The 15,185-nt window shown below is 40.2% G+C and overlaps 2 protein-coding genes across 4 annotated transcripts in view; one reads left to right on the top strand and one right to left on the bottom strand.

Moving 5' to 3' along the window:
* Positions 1-1,085: 1,085 nt before the first annotated feature.
* Positions 1,086-5,473, bottom strand: hsdl1 (hydroxysteroid dehydrogenase like 1). Its single transcript, XM_034135707.1, has 5 exons — positions 5,028-5,473; positions 4,010-4,452; positions 3,827-3,910; positions 2,801-2,944; positions 1,086-2,433 (listed from the first exon to the last, which is right to left on the bottom strand). Exons 1-5 carry the CDS (start codon positions 5,248-5,250, stop codon positions 2,362-2,364), a joined length of 966 nt encoding a protein of 321 aa, XP_033991598.1. The 5' UTR covers positions 5,251-5,473; the 3' UTR covers positions 1,086-2,361.
* A 451-nt stretch (positions 5,474-5,924) lies between these two features.
* tbc1d32 (TBC1 domain family, member 32) overlaps positions 5,925-15,185 on the top strand; it is an 85,893-nt gene continuing 76,632 nt past the window's right edge. For all 3 annotated transcript variants that reach the window (XM_034135722.1, XM_034135721.1, XM_034135723.1), the window contains exons 1-12: positions 5,925-6,008; positions 6,876-7,044; positions 7,158-7,322; positions 7,474-7,651; positions 8,027-8,098; positions 9,621-9,740; positions 10,091-10,169; positions 11,183-11,286; positions 11,366-11,427; positions 12,247-12,397; positions 12,745-12,804; positions 13,861-13,957. In XM_034135722.1, coding sequence (XP_033991613.1) covers positions 6,890-7,044; positions 7,158-7,322; positions 7,474-7,651; positions 8,027-8,098; positions 9,621-9,740; positions 10,091-10,169; positions 11,183-11,286; positions 11,366-11,427; positions 12,247-12,397; positions 12,745-12,804; positions 13,861-13,957 — 1,243 coding nt within the window. In that variant the 5' untranslated portion in view covers positions 5,925-6,008; positions 6,876-6,889. The remainder of the gene's footprint in view (positions 6,009-6,875; positions 7,045-7,157; positions 7,323-7,473; positions 7,652-8,026; positions 8,099-9,620; positions 9,741-10,090; positions 10,170-11,182; positions 11,287-11,365; positions 11,428-12,246; positions 12,398-12,744; positions 12,805-13,860; positions 13,958-15,185) is intronic.

Genomic DNA, 15,185 nt, shown 5'->3' with positions numbered 1-15,185 from the left:
TTGCGAGGCTCGTTGCGAGGCTCGTTGCTGCGAGCTGCGGACAGGTTTCCGGGTCGGCGATGCAGCGAGAACAAGCGAAACTCATCCTGAGCACACACAAACACTCACAGCCGAAGTAAAAACAATAAGTGTGGCTTGATATTGAGTAAGAAAAAGGTTTATAACGCTGTGAGAATGGGTCTGCAGAGAGCATTTCTCCGCCATCCCAACTCGTCTATTACCAGCGTTCAGGGAGCTCTATGCAAGTCAATGGGGACTCCCTGTTAGTTAGCCAAGGGATCCTGGTGTGTGAGGTGCTCCGCGGATTGGTCCATTTGGGCCAATCCGGTCATTTGTTGTTGATTTGGGTGTTCACACGTCACAGAACCCAGGAAGCAAACAATGTAAAAAGAGAAATCTCCAACGAGGCGTTCTGGGGCAGCATAACATTTCTGTGTTAAGAGTTTTACTCGCTACAGGGTGTACTTTGAGGGTTTGTGACTCTGCAGACCGTTTACATGCAGAAAAAGCTACATAACACACAAGGGGACGGGTAATAACCGGAAAAGCATGACATGGGCCCTTTAAAATACAATTATGAACCTGAAACTTAGCATAATAGGACCTCCTTAAAGCTTCAGTATTTGTATGAAAACTTGCTATATGAATGTTTATGAGGAAACCTAATGCCTTTACAACTTGATATTTCATGAAGACATTTACCAAATTAGCCTGAAAAGAATCTTACTTTGTTGGCTGACACAATACCCGCAGATAAGTACACCTACAATGGATTCATAGACTATGGTTTTGTGTTTAAATCCCCTGAAAGCAGTCGAGGTTGGTTTTGCACCACGTGGATTCACGGCAGCCTGCGCCTCACTCACTTTGACTAAAGGTCACCAACACTCTGTGACCTGGCTGATGGGAAGGGGGGTCACAGGGTGAACTCTGGCAGTGTCTGTTCACGTGAATGATTTACACCATCCTGACGTTTTAGGTGAACAACAAAACGTGTGTGGCCTTCGGAATATAGTCCAGTCAACATTTCGTATATAGACAAACACTTTGGCACTTCATTTAAATAAAACACAGGACAGTTTGAGAATGGAGAAAGACATTTATTGTTTGTTGTATAATGATAACACATTGAAGTTATATACTGTGTATGTGTAAGCAACCACTCAGAAAAAACACCATAATTTGTTTACAGATCTGTTGACCTAGTTTAAAATAAATACAGATTTTAAAGCAATATATACACACATACTAAAGGTATCTCAAATATCGTTTCTCAATGAAACAAACATCACAATCTCACTCTACTGTACATCACGTTGAGATTTAATTATATTGATCAAAAATAACTCTATTAACTGGTATTGCTTAATACAGCTCTGCACACATTGAGAATAATTATTTTACTTTATTAGTCCGTCTCTCTAACTGGGAATGATGTTGTGTTTTCGGGTGAATGCCATTTGGTCTTTGAACGAGTCTTATATATTGTGGGTGTGGTAGATACCAGTAAACTGTGGTACAAGCAGTTATCTGAGCATACATAAAATGAACCCTACTGTATGGATAAAACCAGATAACACAGGATATAGGTAGTGTCAAAAATAACATTTTGTTTATTTCATCGCGGCTGATTTTGTATTGCTTTCTCCTGGCTGTGTTTTTTAATGTAACATTTGATCTGAATACATATACAAATAGAATAATTGTACATTCAGTTTTTCGCTTGCATGTAATGAACCAGGCCTTTGAACACTTGAGTCTTGTCTGATAGAGCAGTGCGCCTGAGCATCATTATTATACAGAAGTGTTTTAAATAGTAAGATTTAAGTTAAAATGAATGTGTTTAGGAAGTACTGAGCATACAACCGGATAATTGAGACTTGGATTTTACTGCGCGAGCTCTTTAAGAGTTTGTAAACAGATTTTTTAAATATAGTTTTGCTAGTTGTTGAACATGCCCCCATTTACAAGTTTGTTTTGTATTCTTTGTTCACCATGGAGGAATGGAAAAACACACATTTTGCTTTACAAATTCAAGGTTCAACACAGGGTGAGGTTTTGATATACAAATGATAATTGTTCTATAGTCTAGTTTCTATAGGTAACTAAAGGATGTCACACATTTGTCCGACCATATATTGATACACTAGTAGTGTATATCGATTCATTCATTTAGGCAAATTCCACTGCAGCTTCAATAAATACTGACACCAAATAAATATATGAAATTATCTTTAACTACCAACCTTAACTGAGCCTGAGAGTTGAATGAATTTAGACTAATGGCAGATGTTTAAAACTCTGTAACAAGAAGATCCAGTAAGTGGGTTAGAGTAAGTCAGAGGGAGGAGAGCAGAGCTTTTAGCTTAAACTGATCCACACACGTGATCCAAGAACCCACATGAAGTCTGGAATACGTCTCATCAGTCCGTACTGTGAAGAGAAACAGCAGAGAGAAACAGATCAGAAATATATCTTATGTTTGAGATCATATTATCAGTGTTACTGTCTGAGTTACTTCTGAGGATAAAACATATAATACATTAAAATGGAAAAATACAAAATTGTAAGAATTGAACTATAAAAAATATAAAATACATCTGAATTATTTAAATTGATCTATTGTACTTCTAGGAACATATCTACCACATATTCAAAGTTAATTCAGATGCTTTGCACACATTTTTATTGGATTTTTACTCTAGTCTTCATTTATGTAGAATACTTCTATGTAATGCATCAACACTAGAAAGCAGATTCCTTCAATGTGAACACCCTTCATGACTTATGTCGTCCTGACCTGCAGAGTGTGAGGCCAGTATCCGGTGGTCCTGTTGGAGACCCCCAGGGTGGAGATGGCGTGGCGGGCGTAAACCTCCGGCTGTGGTTCAAACCAGTTGAGTCTTGATGATGGTGATGATGAGGACGGTGGTTGCTCACTTATCTGGTAACACATATACATACTGGTGATCAAACACTGAGAGAATAATGTATACTTACTTGGTAAAAATCCAAAGAATCCAATTCATGTTATGTGTGTGATTCAATTATTATTTCCTGACCTAATTAATTAATGAATTGTTTGGTCTATAAAAATGAATTGTGTGGTGTCTCAAAAAAATCCAAAGATATTAAAGGTGGGGTAGGTAATTTTGGAGAAACCAGCTCGAGTGCGCTAGAATTTGAAAATACACAACCGGAAAAAATCTGCCACTTCCTTAAAGAGCCCCTCCTCCAACACACATGAACGAGCACATGACCAATGAGGGCACGAGATAAGTTTGTGCACAGATGGAAGGCTGACAGGCAGGTAGGCCATCCAGTTATTTTAGCCGGGCCGGCTCAGATGATTGGTCGTGCTTTTTACAGTACTACGGCTTCCACAGATTACATTTTTTAATGGATTTTTTGTCAAAGCACTTCAGATATTCATTGCTATCGGGATGTTAAGAGCATTCCATGGAATATAACAAAAAGTGTATCTCGAGCCGGTTTATCAAACTTACCTACCCCACCTTTAAGTTTAACATGATATCAAATTGAGAAAAGCTTCAATAATTTTGTTGTTAATTAGCTAATTGATGCAGCTGAAAAAACCTGCGTTTTGGTAAAAACACCAATTATTTTTGATACATTACTTTGAGAAATATAAAACAAACGCTATTTTTTACAAGCCAAAACTCTCAAATGTTAAATGTTGTCTAAATATAAACAGAAACGTGCATTTGAAACTAGCTTCACTAGCTTGACACACTTTGGTTGGCACCTTAAATGTATTTAAGGACAGCAAGCAGGCCAACTTGTAATCGACATATAAGGCATCTACCTGGAAAGGAATCAGACTTTGGACAAAGATCCCCTTGCCGCTGTACTCGAGATGAAGAGCTCTTGACAAATGATCCATATAGCCCTGAAATGTCAAGAGAAAATAACAAAAGATATATTGTACTTTTAGAAAGGGGTATTAAATATGTATTTATAAAGTAGATATTCTCAGTGTTTTTCTTACAGCAAATGCAGTTAGTGTCAATCTCCCAGGCAGAGGTTTGCAGCAGGCTCCCGATGATATGTTGACCACGGCTCCTCTGCGGCGCTCCAGCATCCCGGGCAGCACCAACCGCGCCATCAGAGTCGCCACCGCTACATTTTTATTCACCAGATCCAACAGGCCCTGCTCAGGCATTTCTATCAGGCTCTGAGGGGAATCCAAAGACTCCATGCAGTTCACCAGGATGCCGATCTCTCTGCCCTTCATGGCCTCTTTGATGGTATTGCTGGCTGCTTGGTTCAAAGAGAAGTCAGCGAGGAGCACAACAGTTTCCACTCCGTAGCTTTGGGAGAGTAAAGCAGCGATGTCTCTCACAGAGGCCTCGCTCTGAGTGACAAAGATGATGCTGACGCCATGTCGGGCCAGCTCCTCTGCGTAGGCTTTGGCCACCGGCTCGGATGCACCTGAGAGGAGAGAGCACGATATCTATCAATGAATGCATGTGAAGAAGAAATTAGGATATATAACTGAGAGCTATTGCACAGTAACTTCATTTTGGGCTCTAAAAATGCAATTTACTCACTTTGTTACTGAAATTATAAGATGATTAGTATATTGCCAAGACATTAAACAACAACAATCTCAATTCATTTGATACATTAGCACTTTTCATGGCAATTCATATCTTTTGATTCAAGCTTTTCAAGTGTTACCTAAAATGTGCTGCTTTTCTAATTTTTATATAATAAAATAATTTAAAATGTTCTCTTTTTGTCCATATTTTTGATAGAGCAAATCAGTACCTGATAAGTCAATAATGAATATGATTATTTGCAGACATAATTAGCTGTGGTGTTGTCAAAAAATATCGAATCTAAGAAGCTTCAACTTTATTTTGTGCTTGATCAAATTAAAAGGGATTTACATCCCAAATCTAACTGAAGGGCTCCTAAAATAAAATGCATGAAACGGACTCTCCTCTCCTCTCTGTCACACATATCTAAATCATCATGCACTCTGTTAGTTTCTGCAGCCTTACCATACACGATGGCCCAGTCTCCAAACCTTTGGCTCAGCTTCTTCTTATTGGGGATTAATCTGGGCAGAAAATGCACCCTGACCAAAGAGCAGCATTCTCTGAGCAGGATTACTGCCCTGCTGGCCGTGTAAATAGCACCGACCAGGGCCAGGGTTTCAAAGTAAGGATTGCATGATCGAGACATTTCTCTATACAAAAACTGAAAGCTGTCAACTGACGCCATAATCCACACTGTTGATGCTGATGCTAGCTTGCTATAGCTAAAGCTTAAACAGCAGATTTAGCTTTGAGATTCCTAACCGTAAAGTTAACAGTCAGTCAGGCGTGTGAACAAAACGTTTCCTTGTTACGGCATATTAAATAAATGATAACAAATGAAGGTTTAGCAGAGTTTCAGCCGGTTTTAGCAGGCAGAGATGTCTCCACGCAGCACCATGTCAAAAGAGCAAAACATTGAGCCATGTGACGTAGGTAGTGGTGCTGCATTTAAGACCACACGAGAAAAACCGACAGAAATGATTTGGAAGAATACAGAGGTATAACAGCCATATTAAAACTGCAGTTTCTGGATAATAAACAATTAACTATGACAAAATAATGTTGACATTTCAAGAAGGATTTTAAGAGAAGATAAAGTCCGTGTTTCTCTTTTTTTGGTCCCAATGCTTGCCTACAGTAGTTGTTAAAAAAATGATCGTTTATTTATACGTCTCTTAAGAGAATTTAAAATAAATTATTACATTCCAAGTATATATTGCATTACATTTTATTCTGTCGACATCTTGTATTTTCAAGGATGCTTTATCTGAAACGTCACATACCTCATCTATGAAGCCCATATTTCCAACGCTCAAAAAGGTAGCGCACAGTTTCTTCTGACATCCCACAATGCACCACCGTTTCCATAGAGACGCAGCACTCGGTGGCAAATTCTCCCAAAATGCTACCTGGATGAAACAGTTGTACAAGTCCATAAACAAGGTAAACTGGTTTAAAAATATCCTTCATATGATGTCTTCATGTTCGGATGTTCAGTTTGTGCAACAGTGACATTTTTGGTTTTTGGACAGCTACGCTTTCAGTTAAAATTCTGCAGTGTTGTCTTGAGCTAGCTGTGTTACAGTGGTGCATTTAGCATCTTAAAGCTAACCAGAGAGAATACATGATATACTTGTGTAGTGTTTGGCTCTACATTTAATATCACATACGTTAGTTTGGGTGTACATCATAGACCAATTAATTCTGGCTGCTATATTTGTATTTGTGTATTGTGGCGTGCAAACAGCTATCTAGTGACAATGAAAACACGTTATTTAAACTATCTGGACCAGTCAGTGATGACAGTGATACACCTGTCAGTGATGAACTGATTGACACTTGTTTCTGAAAAATGCATGACCCATAACATATGAGCATTTTACCCCTGTGTGCTGAGCATTGAAACTGACTCCTTTTTATTTAGATAGCATATTTCATACCCAAATACATCAACTTTCATACCTAACACCACTCAAATGGCTTACACAAGTAAAAGCACAAGAAAACAAATGATAACATCAATTTAGAAAAATTACATTTTCGTTTGGAAAGGACCTTGACTATGGTTATGCACATTCATTATTTTACTAATCTTTGGTTGAGTGTTTTTTCCCCTCTATCTATGCATCTTATTTACAGGTAGTTAAACAGTAATATATATCTTTAAAGAAAACCAACTCAAATACTTTCCTCCTTTCTGAACTGTCTGTCAAACCCTGGGTAGCAATACACAGGGAACTGGCTCTTCACCCTCATACATTTTCACATTGAGGGCCTATGAAACCAATCACTCTACTCTGTCCCTTAAAGGACCAACAGTAGAGATGTCTCAGTTGTCGGCTGAAGACGAAGCGGAGTTGCAGTCCCTGCTGAAGCAGCTTCTGAGAAGCATCAACGACAGGATCTCTGGAGCTCCGTCCACCGAATGTGCTGAAGAGATCCTCCTCCACCTGGAAGAGACTGACAAGAACTTCCACAAGTAAGGCCACAAGAGTCAGATAGTATAGAATATACTTTATGGTCATATTTAAAAGTAATTTATACTATTTCAATTTGAACAGTAGCTCTGACTCTGTTATTATTCTTCTTCAGTTATGAGTTTGTCAAGTATCTCCGTCAGTATGTGGAGAGCTCTCTGGGGACTGTGGTGGAAGAAGAGACCAATTACCTGACCAGAGGAGATGGACAACATGCAATAGGCTCAGGTCACGACACCCTGATTCATGCTATCACCCGGAAGAGCAGAGACTCAGCAGAGTGAGTGGTGCTGAGTCTCTGAGCTTTGTTTCCTCTCTTTTCTCCTTCTGATTATGACGTATTAATTGTGGAGTCAGTTTATAAGTCATTACTTTTTTAATTGTGCTAACATTGTAAATCCTGAAATGAGGAACTTTTCTCTTTGTGGCAGGTACCAGCAGATGATGCAGACTCTAAAAAACACCATGATCATGGTGGTGGAGTCTTTAATCAACAAATTTGAGGAGGACCAGATGAGGAAGGAGGAGATACACAGAGAGCAGCAGCACAGCCAGGCCAACAGCCAGTACACCGACAACTGCTCCGACAGCGACTCCTCCTTCAACCAGGTCAGACGGAGCATATGTCAATTTATTTATTGCCTTTTTTATTACTGAATGATTCATATCAAGGCAAGGCAAGGCAAGGCAAGTTTATTTATATAGCACCTTTCAACAAGGCAATTCAAAGTGCTTTAGAAAAATGAAAGACATTAAGAAAATGGCATTTAAAAACAGTCATTAAAAAGCAAAGATAATAAAATAAACATTAAGAGAAAAAAATACCCGAATAAAAGTTACAGTGCAGTTTAAGATATGAATAGTTCAATTAAAAGCAGCGGCAAAAAGAAAAGTCTTCAGCCAATATAAAGTGCCAATATTGCATCATATCTCTTATTATCTTACTTTAATTGCTTTGTGCTTTGTCTCCATTGTCCTCTCTAGAGTTATGCTTTCATCAGACAAGAGCAGCTTCAAGTTTTGGCTGAACAACTTGACTCCAGCCGACCAAAAGAGGTACAAAGGCCTGCTTACACAAATACACTATAGGCGCTTTCACACCGGAGTACTTTTCCCATTTAGTTCCGATAGTTCCTGGGATTTTGCGTTCACACCAAAAAGAGAACTTAGTTCATTGAGAACTTGTCCCCCTTTTCCAGTCCTGCTGGAAGAGCAGGTACTGTCCTGGGGAGAAAAAAAGTTCCAATTTCTGATTGGCTGGGCGATAGGCAAAACCACGCCCCGTAAAACTCTGAAAAGTTTTGTGAAGTCCGCCATTGTATTTGCTGGCATTAGCATTATTAGCATTAGCATTAGCCCCGCGCACCAACGGCAGAGAGAATAACTTATGGCCAACACAAAATAAACATGGGAGGCGTGGAGATGAGGAGGTGTCCGGCGTTCTGGCGATTTACTCGGAAGGCTAGTAAAGCTGCCGGGGAAGTCCCCAGCCAGCTTCTACTGCAGCCAGTCCCCAACTCCGGGGACTTCCGGCCGGGACTCCGGGTGGCAGTATACGCCGTGGAAGTTTTGTTTGCGGCCTGCCTCAGCTAAACCTCAAAGCAGAAGACAGAAGCAGAAGAGGAAGTGTACGTCCAGCGGCTTCATTTGCGTAATCTTCCCTTCAGTGGAACTTATTCCGGTGTGATGAACCATGGGGGAACTAAGTGCTGGGAACTAAGTGCTGGGAACTAAGTGCTGGGAACTAAGTACGGCAAAGTACTTGGTGTGAAAGCGGTCTATGATAAAGCGCTGTTGCATGTTTGTTTTTTTTAAGTAACCTTGAGTAATGTGTGGCAATAGATTCATTTCAAACCCGGGGGTTGGATCTAAACAAGTGGTTAAAAAATTGATTTGTGGGAAATTTGGTTTATTGTTATATGGTATTTTATGACATTCCTCTGGTGTTTTCAAATGATCTACTGAAAAACAAAATAATATACTTCTTCAGGCATCTAAAAATGAAAAAATCAGACTTAAATAAGAAAAGTTTGAATTGAGAAGCCTGAATTATTAGAGATGTAGACATAAGCAACCGGTTATGATAAAGAAACGTGACTTTGTTTGGAGGGGTCACAAGCCATAAAGTGTAGAAATGTGAATATAAATAACAATAATACACAATATTTATAAAGCACTGTGTTCTCAGTGATCAGGAGGCTGAACTCTCCCCCCTCTCCCCCCTGCCCCCACTGGACTTTAACACCCCACACACACAGACACCCAAAGCCAGCACCAGACACTTTTTTTCCCGCTGCTATGGACAGTCTTGCACTAATGTACATTCTCAAAGATATTGAAGTGACTGTTATTTTGTTATATATTGATTGTTGTGCTTTTATTTAGGTCTTAATGTGTGCATATGTATGAATGTGTCTTTTGATTGTGTATAGGTATATACATATTTGCATACATATTTGTATATATAGTTGTTTTTGTATTCGGGATTGTGGGAAACATTGACAATAAAGTTGACTTTGACAAAGCCATTTAAATACCAGACAGTTCCAGGTGAAGTGATGTGACTGTGTGTGTGTAGGTGCGTTGGGAAGCTCTTCAGGTTCTGTGCGGAGCCCCCCCCTCTGACGTGCTGATCTGTGAGAGCTGGAGCAGCCTGCGCAGGAACCTCTGTGACGCTCTGACCGACCCCGACCTCAGCGTGAGTCCTGAGCCTCTCCTACACATTCACACTTAATTCAGTTACAACATAATCAATATTAATCATGTCCTTGTTATGGACAATTTCAGACGTTATAATTAATGATAACAAACACAGAAAACATAATGTGAATCGTCTAACAAGCAATCCTGTCACACCTGATTTGTTAGAGGAAAAAACAAGATAACCATGTTGTCCACACTGATTCAGAGCCAATCAGTAGAAGCTGGAACTATTTTGTACAATTTAATCTAATTATATCTTCTTATAATTGATTATTCGGGTAAAATTGATTGATTGTGTCTGTGAGTATGCTGATAACTTATGCCTCTGCCCGTTATCTCCACCAGGATAATGTCCTGCAGTTTTTTGCTAAAAGCTTCTCCTCCTCTCCACTGAATGTGACCAGAGAGATCTACACCAGTCTGGGTAAGACCCCATTTACACGGGAACGTTTGCGTTTACGCACCTAATTTGTTTTCAAAAAAGTCTTCCGTTCACACGCATTCGGCTCAATTAACGTGTCCGTTCACACGAGACCGCTCGACCCGCTGGAAACACTGTAGTACATATGCCGGGCCTGTAAGTTGCACAAAATACACCAAAAGCAGCGAAGAAGACCCCGAGCATGGTTGCCGTTCTGTTTATGCCCCGCGGTGGATTTAGCAACATGGAGTTCATGTAATTCTCCATGTCCACTTGTTGCTGATGGTTGTGGTAGAGGAGCTGTAGATTTTGCACTAACATCTGTAGCATGGTCAGTAGCAGTAGCATGCTACCATGTACCATGCTACAGCAGTGAGCAGCAGAGGCGGAGAGAGGCGGGGCTATGGCTTCATCGTTATCAGGAAATGATCGTATAGGGCGTACACACGGAGCCGTTTGGCCCCCCAGAGCTTTCCGGTTGCAGATCTATCCACCTTGGGACCCGTTATCGTTTGCGGGGTCCGTTGCAGCGTTTCCGTTACGGCCTCGTGTGAACGAACGGGCTATATGCGAGAGAAAAGTAGCAGATACAACCCGTTTCGTTCTCGTGTAAACACCGCCTAAGTCATATTCATGCAGTGCATATGCATCACTTCATGTTCAAACTGAGCAATGGAGAATCAGTTATCAATAAATTATCTATAAATGAAATTATATGTAAAGCGGTCAGCTCCTTTTTGAAATATTTGTTTTACATTTCAATTTGGATGTCTGAATTTGCTTAAGAATCAAAAGTTCATTGCTCTTTGAAAGGGTGTACTCCTATTGTTTTGCCATTGCGTCAGTGGCATGACATTTTTTATTTTTGGAACAATACATCGTCCAATAAATGTGTTATTGTGAAAGGCTGATGTGCACGGTTAATTTATCGTTTTTGTAATGCTGCATTATGTTTTTGAACCCCAATATTATCTTGCATGGTTCATAATTAGTACATTTTGCCTTTTGATGTGCAGCTAAAAGTGTGGAGTCAAGTTTCCTGTCTCATAAGCTAAGCTTTCCAACGGGCTCAGCCACCATCGACATCAACAGACCTGAGATCAGTCGCCTTCTCAAACAGGTACAGCATCTCTTGTCTTACACCATGTGTATAACAAAACACACACATTACAACTTTTTCTCCGTCTGCCTTGCCTCAGATGCGGTTGATGAATGATTTTCAAAAAGAGGTGACAACGTTTTGGATCCGCCATCCTGAGAAGTGAGTTTTGACTTTAAAGGTCACCTATCATGCTATTTTTAGGCAATAGCATAGGTCTCAGATATATACAAATATATAAAAAACATGTCTATGAAGTGTTTTGCTCAAAATACCAAACAGATCACCCATTCTAGCCATGCCTCATATCCCTCTATTTCACTTCCTGTTTCAAAAGTGCTGATTTGGGGTATAAAGCTTTAAAAAAATTGATAAAAAAATAAAAAAGGAGGTGGCTGAGCTCATGCGGGACCCGGCAGCTACTGTCTAAACTAAATACTGCCGTGATGAAACACCATATCATGGATTATCAAGGATTATTTCTGAAACAGTATGGAGCTCAAAGGCTTTCTCTCTTGCCGGTTATACCACAAGGTGAGTTCCTTTTTATTTCCTGCTTCTTCACACACATGCTCTCCAGTACAGGTTAGCTCTGAGTGTTAGCGATGCTAATGTAAACACCGACCATATTACGTCCAAAACAGTCGGGCATTGTTTCTGATAGCAACGTTTCTGATAGGGCCGTGGGTCCACATTTCAGATATTAAGTCATATCGGACGCAAATCTGGATCAGCTCCGTTGCAGCCCCGTTTTTAGAGATTTGGGTACGGAGGAAAAGAGAGAGGGTTTTATTTCCTGACGCTGCGTGAGTTCCCTGACACACCGGGGACACATCTTTATGCATAAAAGACATCAAAGTGCATTTTGCATGATAGGTCCCCTTTAATATGTAGTCACATGGTTTATCCCAGTTCAAATGTACTTATTTTTTATTTCCTATGTCCAGATTTAAGGTGTACATCTTTTCTACCCTGCTTAAGGTACATGGAGGAAGTTATAGAGAGCACTTTCTCTCTGCTGTCTTTACATCATGAACATGGCTCAGGTTCACCTGGGACAGAGAACGTCCTGGAACCCATTCACCTGCTGGCCTTACTGGATGTTAAAGCTACCTGGTTTAAAAAGTGGATGGTATGAGTTAGAAATACACAGTTTTGATTGATTTAGGCAGAGTGTATGGTGTATATGAACATGGTTCCTACAGATCCATAATACTGAGACGCAGGGAGTATGATTAGGATGTTTCCTGATTGGTTACATCGTTTTCTTTTAAAGAGTTCCCTAAATAACAATTGTATTGAAAGTTGGTCCTAAATTTAAATTGCAAATGGCCATAAAAAGGTCTTTAATGTTGCCTTAAGCTGTAGGAACCATGATGCACTACTGTGTTATTTTGTAACTCAGTAGTGTCTTTATCACTGATTATCTTGTACATGCCCTTTCTTTTATCCTGGTGTGTTTCCCTCACCCTCTCTCAGCATGGATACTACAGCAGGACTGTAGTTCTCAGACTCCTGGAGAGAAAATACAAGTCTCTGGTGAGTGATCCACTCCTAAATCAATATCTCTCTCTGACTCCTTTGTACTTTTCAAACGTCTAACACTGTAAAGAAACAGCAATGAAACAAGCATGAGAAGTGTTTCTCCAAATCAGGAGTTGGGCCAAAAAAATGCAGTATTTACATTAATACAAAAAAATGGGAAGTGTGTTTATGTTGCAGTGGTAGTAGTGGTAGTGCAGGAAAAACTAAATATAACATAGTTGTCTCATGGACATTTTTCTTTTACAAATTGAAACTCAAAGATTTCTACCAAAGTTGAGTATCTACTTTGGTAGAAATCGGTCGATTTGAGTAAATTAGGCTTTCATTAAGCAGCACTCCCACATCACCACACAAACTCAATCACAGAGCCTGATCTGGTGTGAGTGCAGGCTTAGGCACCAGGAAGAGCATCCAAAAAAGAAAACACAGTGCATGAGCTAGGAAAAGGTAGGATGGAAAATAACACGGCAAAGTTCAAATTCAGACTTCTTTGATTTTCATATTTAGACCCCAGAAAAGAAGCCACATTTCTGTTTTAGCTCCTACCTTTACTGTACCAAGATACTGTATGTATTCAGAATAAAACAGATGGTGGATTCTTCAAAAGACTGGCTGCATTTAACTGAAACCATACAATAACATTCCTATTCATGCCCATTTGTGTGTGTGTGTGTGTGTGTGTGATCAACATAGCCAAACAGTAAAGGTCAATATAAAGGGGCACAAAGATTTTAGTGTCACTTTGACATTTAAAGATTGATTGTTTAATCCTAAACCTCCCTCTGTGCTCTCTCTCTGACTCTAGAGAGGGTTACTGATGAATCACCCCTGAAACTTTGAAAAGTAAATGTCAATAACTCTTCCAAGCACTCTGAGCCTAAACTACTCTTGCATTGCAGTGCATTCAAATTCCCTCCAGTGCTTCAGGATTAAGATTCAAATGAACTTTGATTAAAGGGTTCAATAAGAGTCGAAGGAGATTAGCAGTTGTCATGACCAATCAGGTGTTTACAGCAGCCACATTACATTCAAATCTTTTTTCTTCTTCAGATTGTAGCAGCCCTTCAGCAGTGTATCCATTACACTGAATCCTGTGAACGTGTAACAAATGAAACTGATCCCCAGTCAGCGGAGCAGCAGGAACCCGGTGAGTTAAACAGACCATAAACTCATGATTTCCTCAACAGGTTTATGTACTTTCTCAGGCATATCTGGATAACAGTTTCCACTCTCACTCTGTGTGGTTAACATCAACACATTTGCAGTAATGCTGATTTAATGTGTGCTGTGAAACAAACCAAAATATCATACACTCAGGCTGAGCTACTGAGAACGCCTAATGAGAAAGTAATGCTTCATTTGAAGCCTGTGGGTGTTAAATGTATTTTTACCTACCTTCGCTGTCATCATTTATTTATTCTCTTTTGTTAACGGGCACATGCTGTTCCTGCTGTTGTAAAAGCAGAGGAAAGCAGAGAGAAACATTAAACAGAAAGAAATGAAAACAAAAAAGGGATACAAAAGACAAAGCCGACAGAAGGGAATAATGGGAGGTTGATGACGGCTCTGTTGTGATTGGTCGACTGCTTAGAGATGTCCCGCCCCTTAGCGTATCACGTGCAATGTGTTGGAGCGCTAGCCAATAAAAGTGCAAGTGTTACATAGTGATGTCACTGGAGTCGTTTCAGGCAGGTGGGGGGAGTGTGTGTGTGTGAGAAACTCTGGGAATTAAGCCTCTGCAGACCATTGACATGCACAAAAAGCATTTGTATAGTAGGCTTGTTTTAACAGTAATGGCGCGTTTCCACTACACGGCCTCGCTCGGCCCCGCTCGGTATGGCTGGGCCTCGTTAGGACTGGCTCACTTTATGGCGCATTTCCATTACAGTTTAGGAACTGGGGTAGTATCTATAGTAACGCAGTGTAGGCGGAGCCGTGACGTGATCTTCAGACGCTGTAGTGGAAACGCGCCATTAGTAACTCAAGTTCTGGATGAGGGTAATACAAATGTCTTGCAACACATAATACAAGAGATATGCAATATTAACATTTAGAGTAATATAGATTGATGGTAAAATGCTTAAAAAGAGTGAGTATAGCTGGAGATGGGCTAAGGCAAAGTGTGTGTCGGTGAGTTATCTCCTGGAGCAGCTGCCTCCTTGAGAGCGAACACTTTGACCTTGTCTTTGTTGACTGGAGGTACGCTGCCTCCCCGCCACCGCGGATACACTCCTCATAAAATAATAAACTGTGCTTCCTGTAGATTTTCTGCCCCCCCGGAGGCCCTGCAGGCGTTTTTCATTTGTCAATCTCCTTCGATTACAGCCACTGTATGAAATGTCTTTACGCTTTCTGTCTACCACAGCAGGGGCATT

The sequence above is a fragment of the Trematomus bernacchii genome, unplaced genomic scaffold, assembly GCF_902827165.1.
Source record: "Trematomus bernacchii unplaced genomic scaffold, fTreBer1.1, whole genome shotgun sequence".
Taxonomy (NCBI): domain Eukaryota; kingdom Metazoa; phylum Chordata; class Actinopteri; order Perciformes; family Nototheniidae; genus Trematomus; species Trematomus bernacchii.
This window is presented reverse-complemented; position numbering and strand designations above follow the sequence as displayed.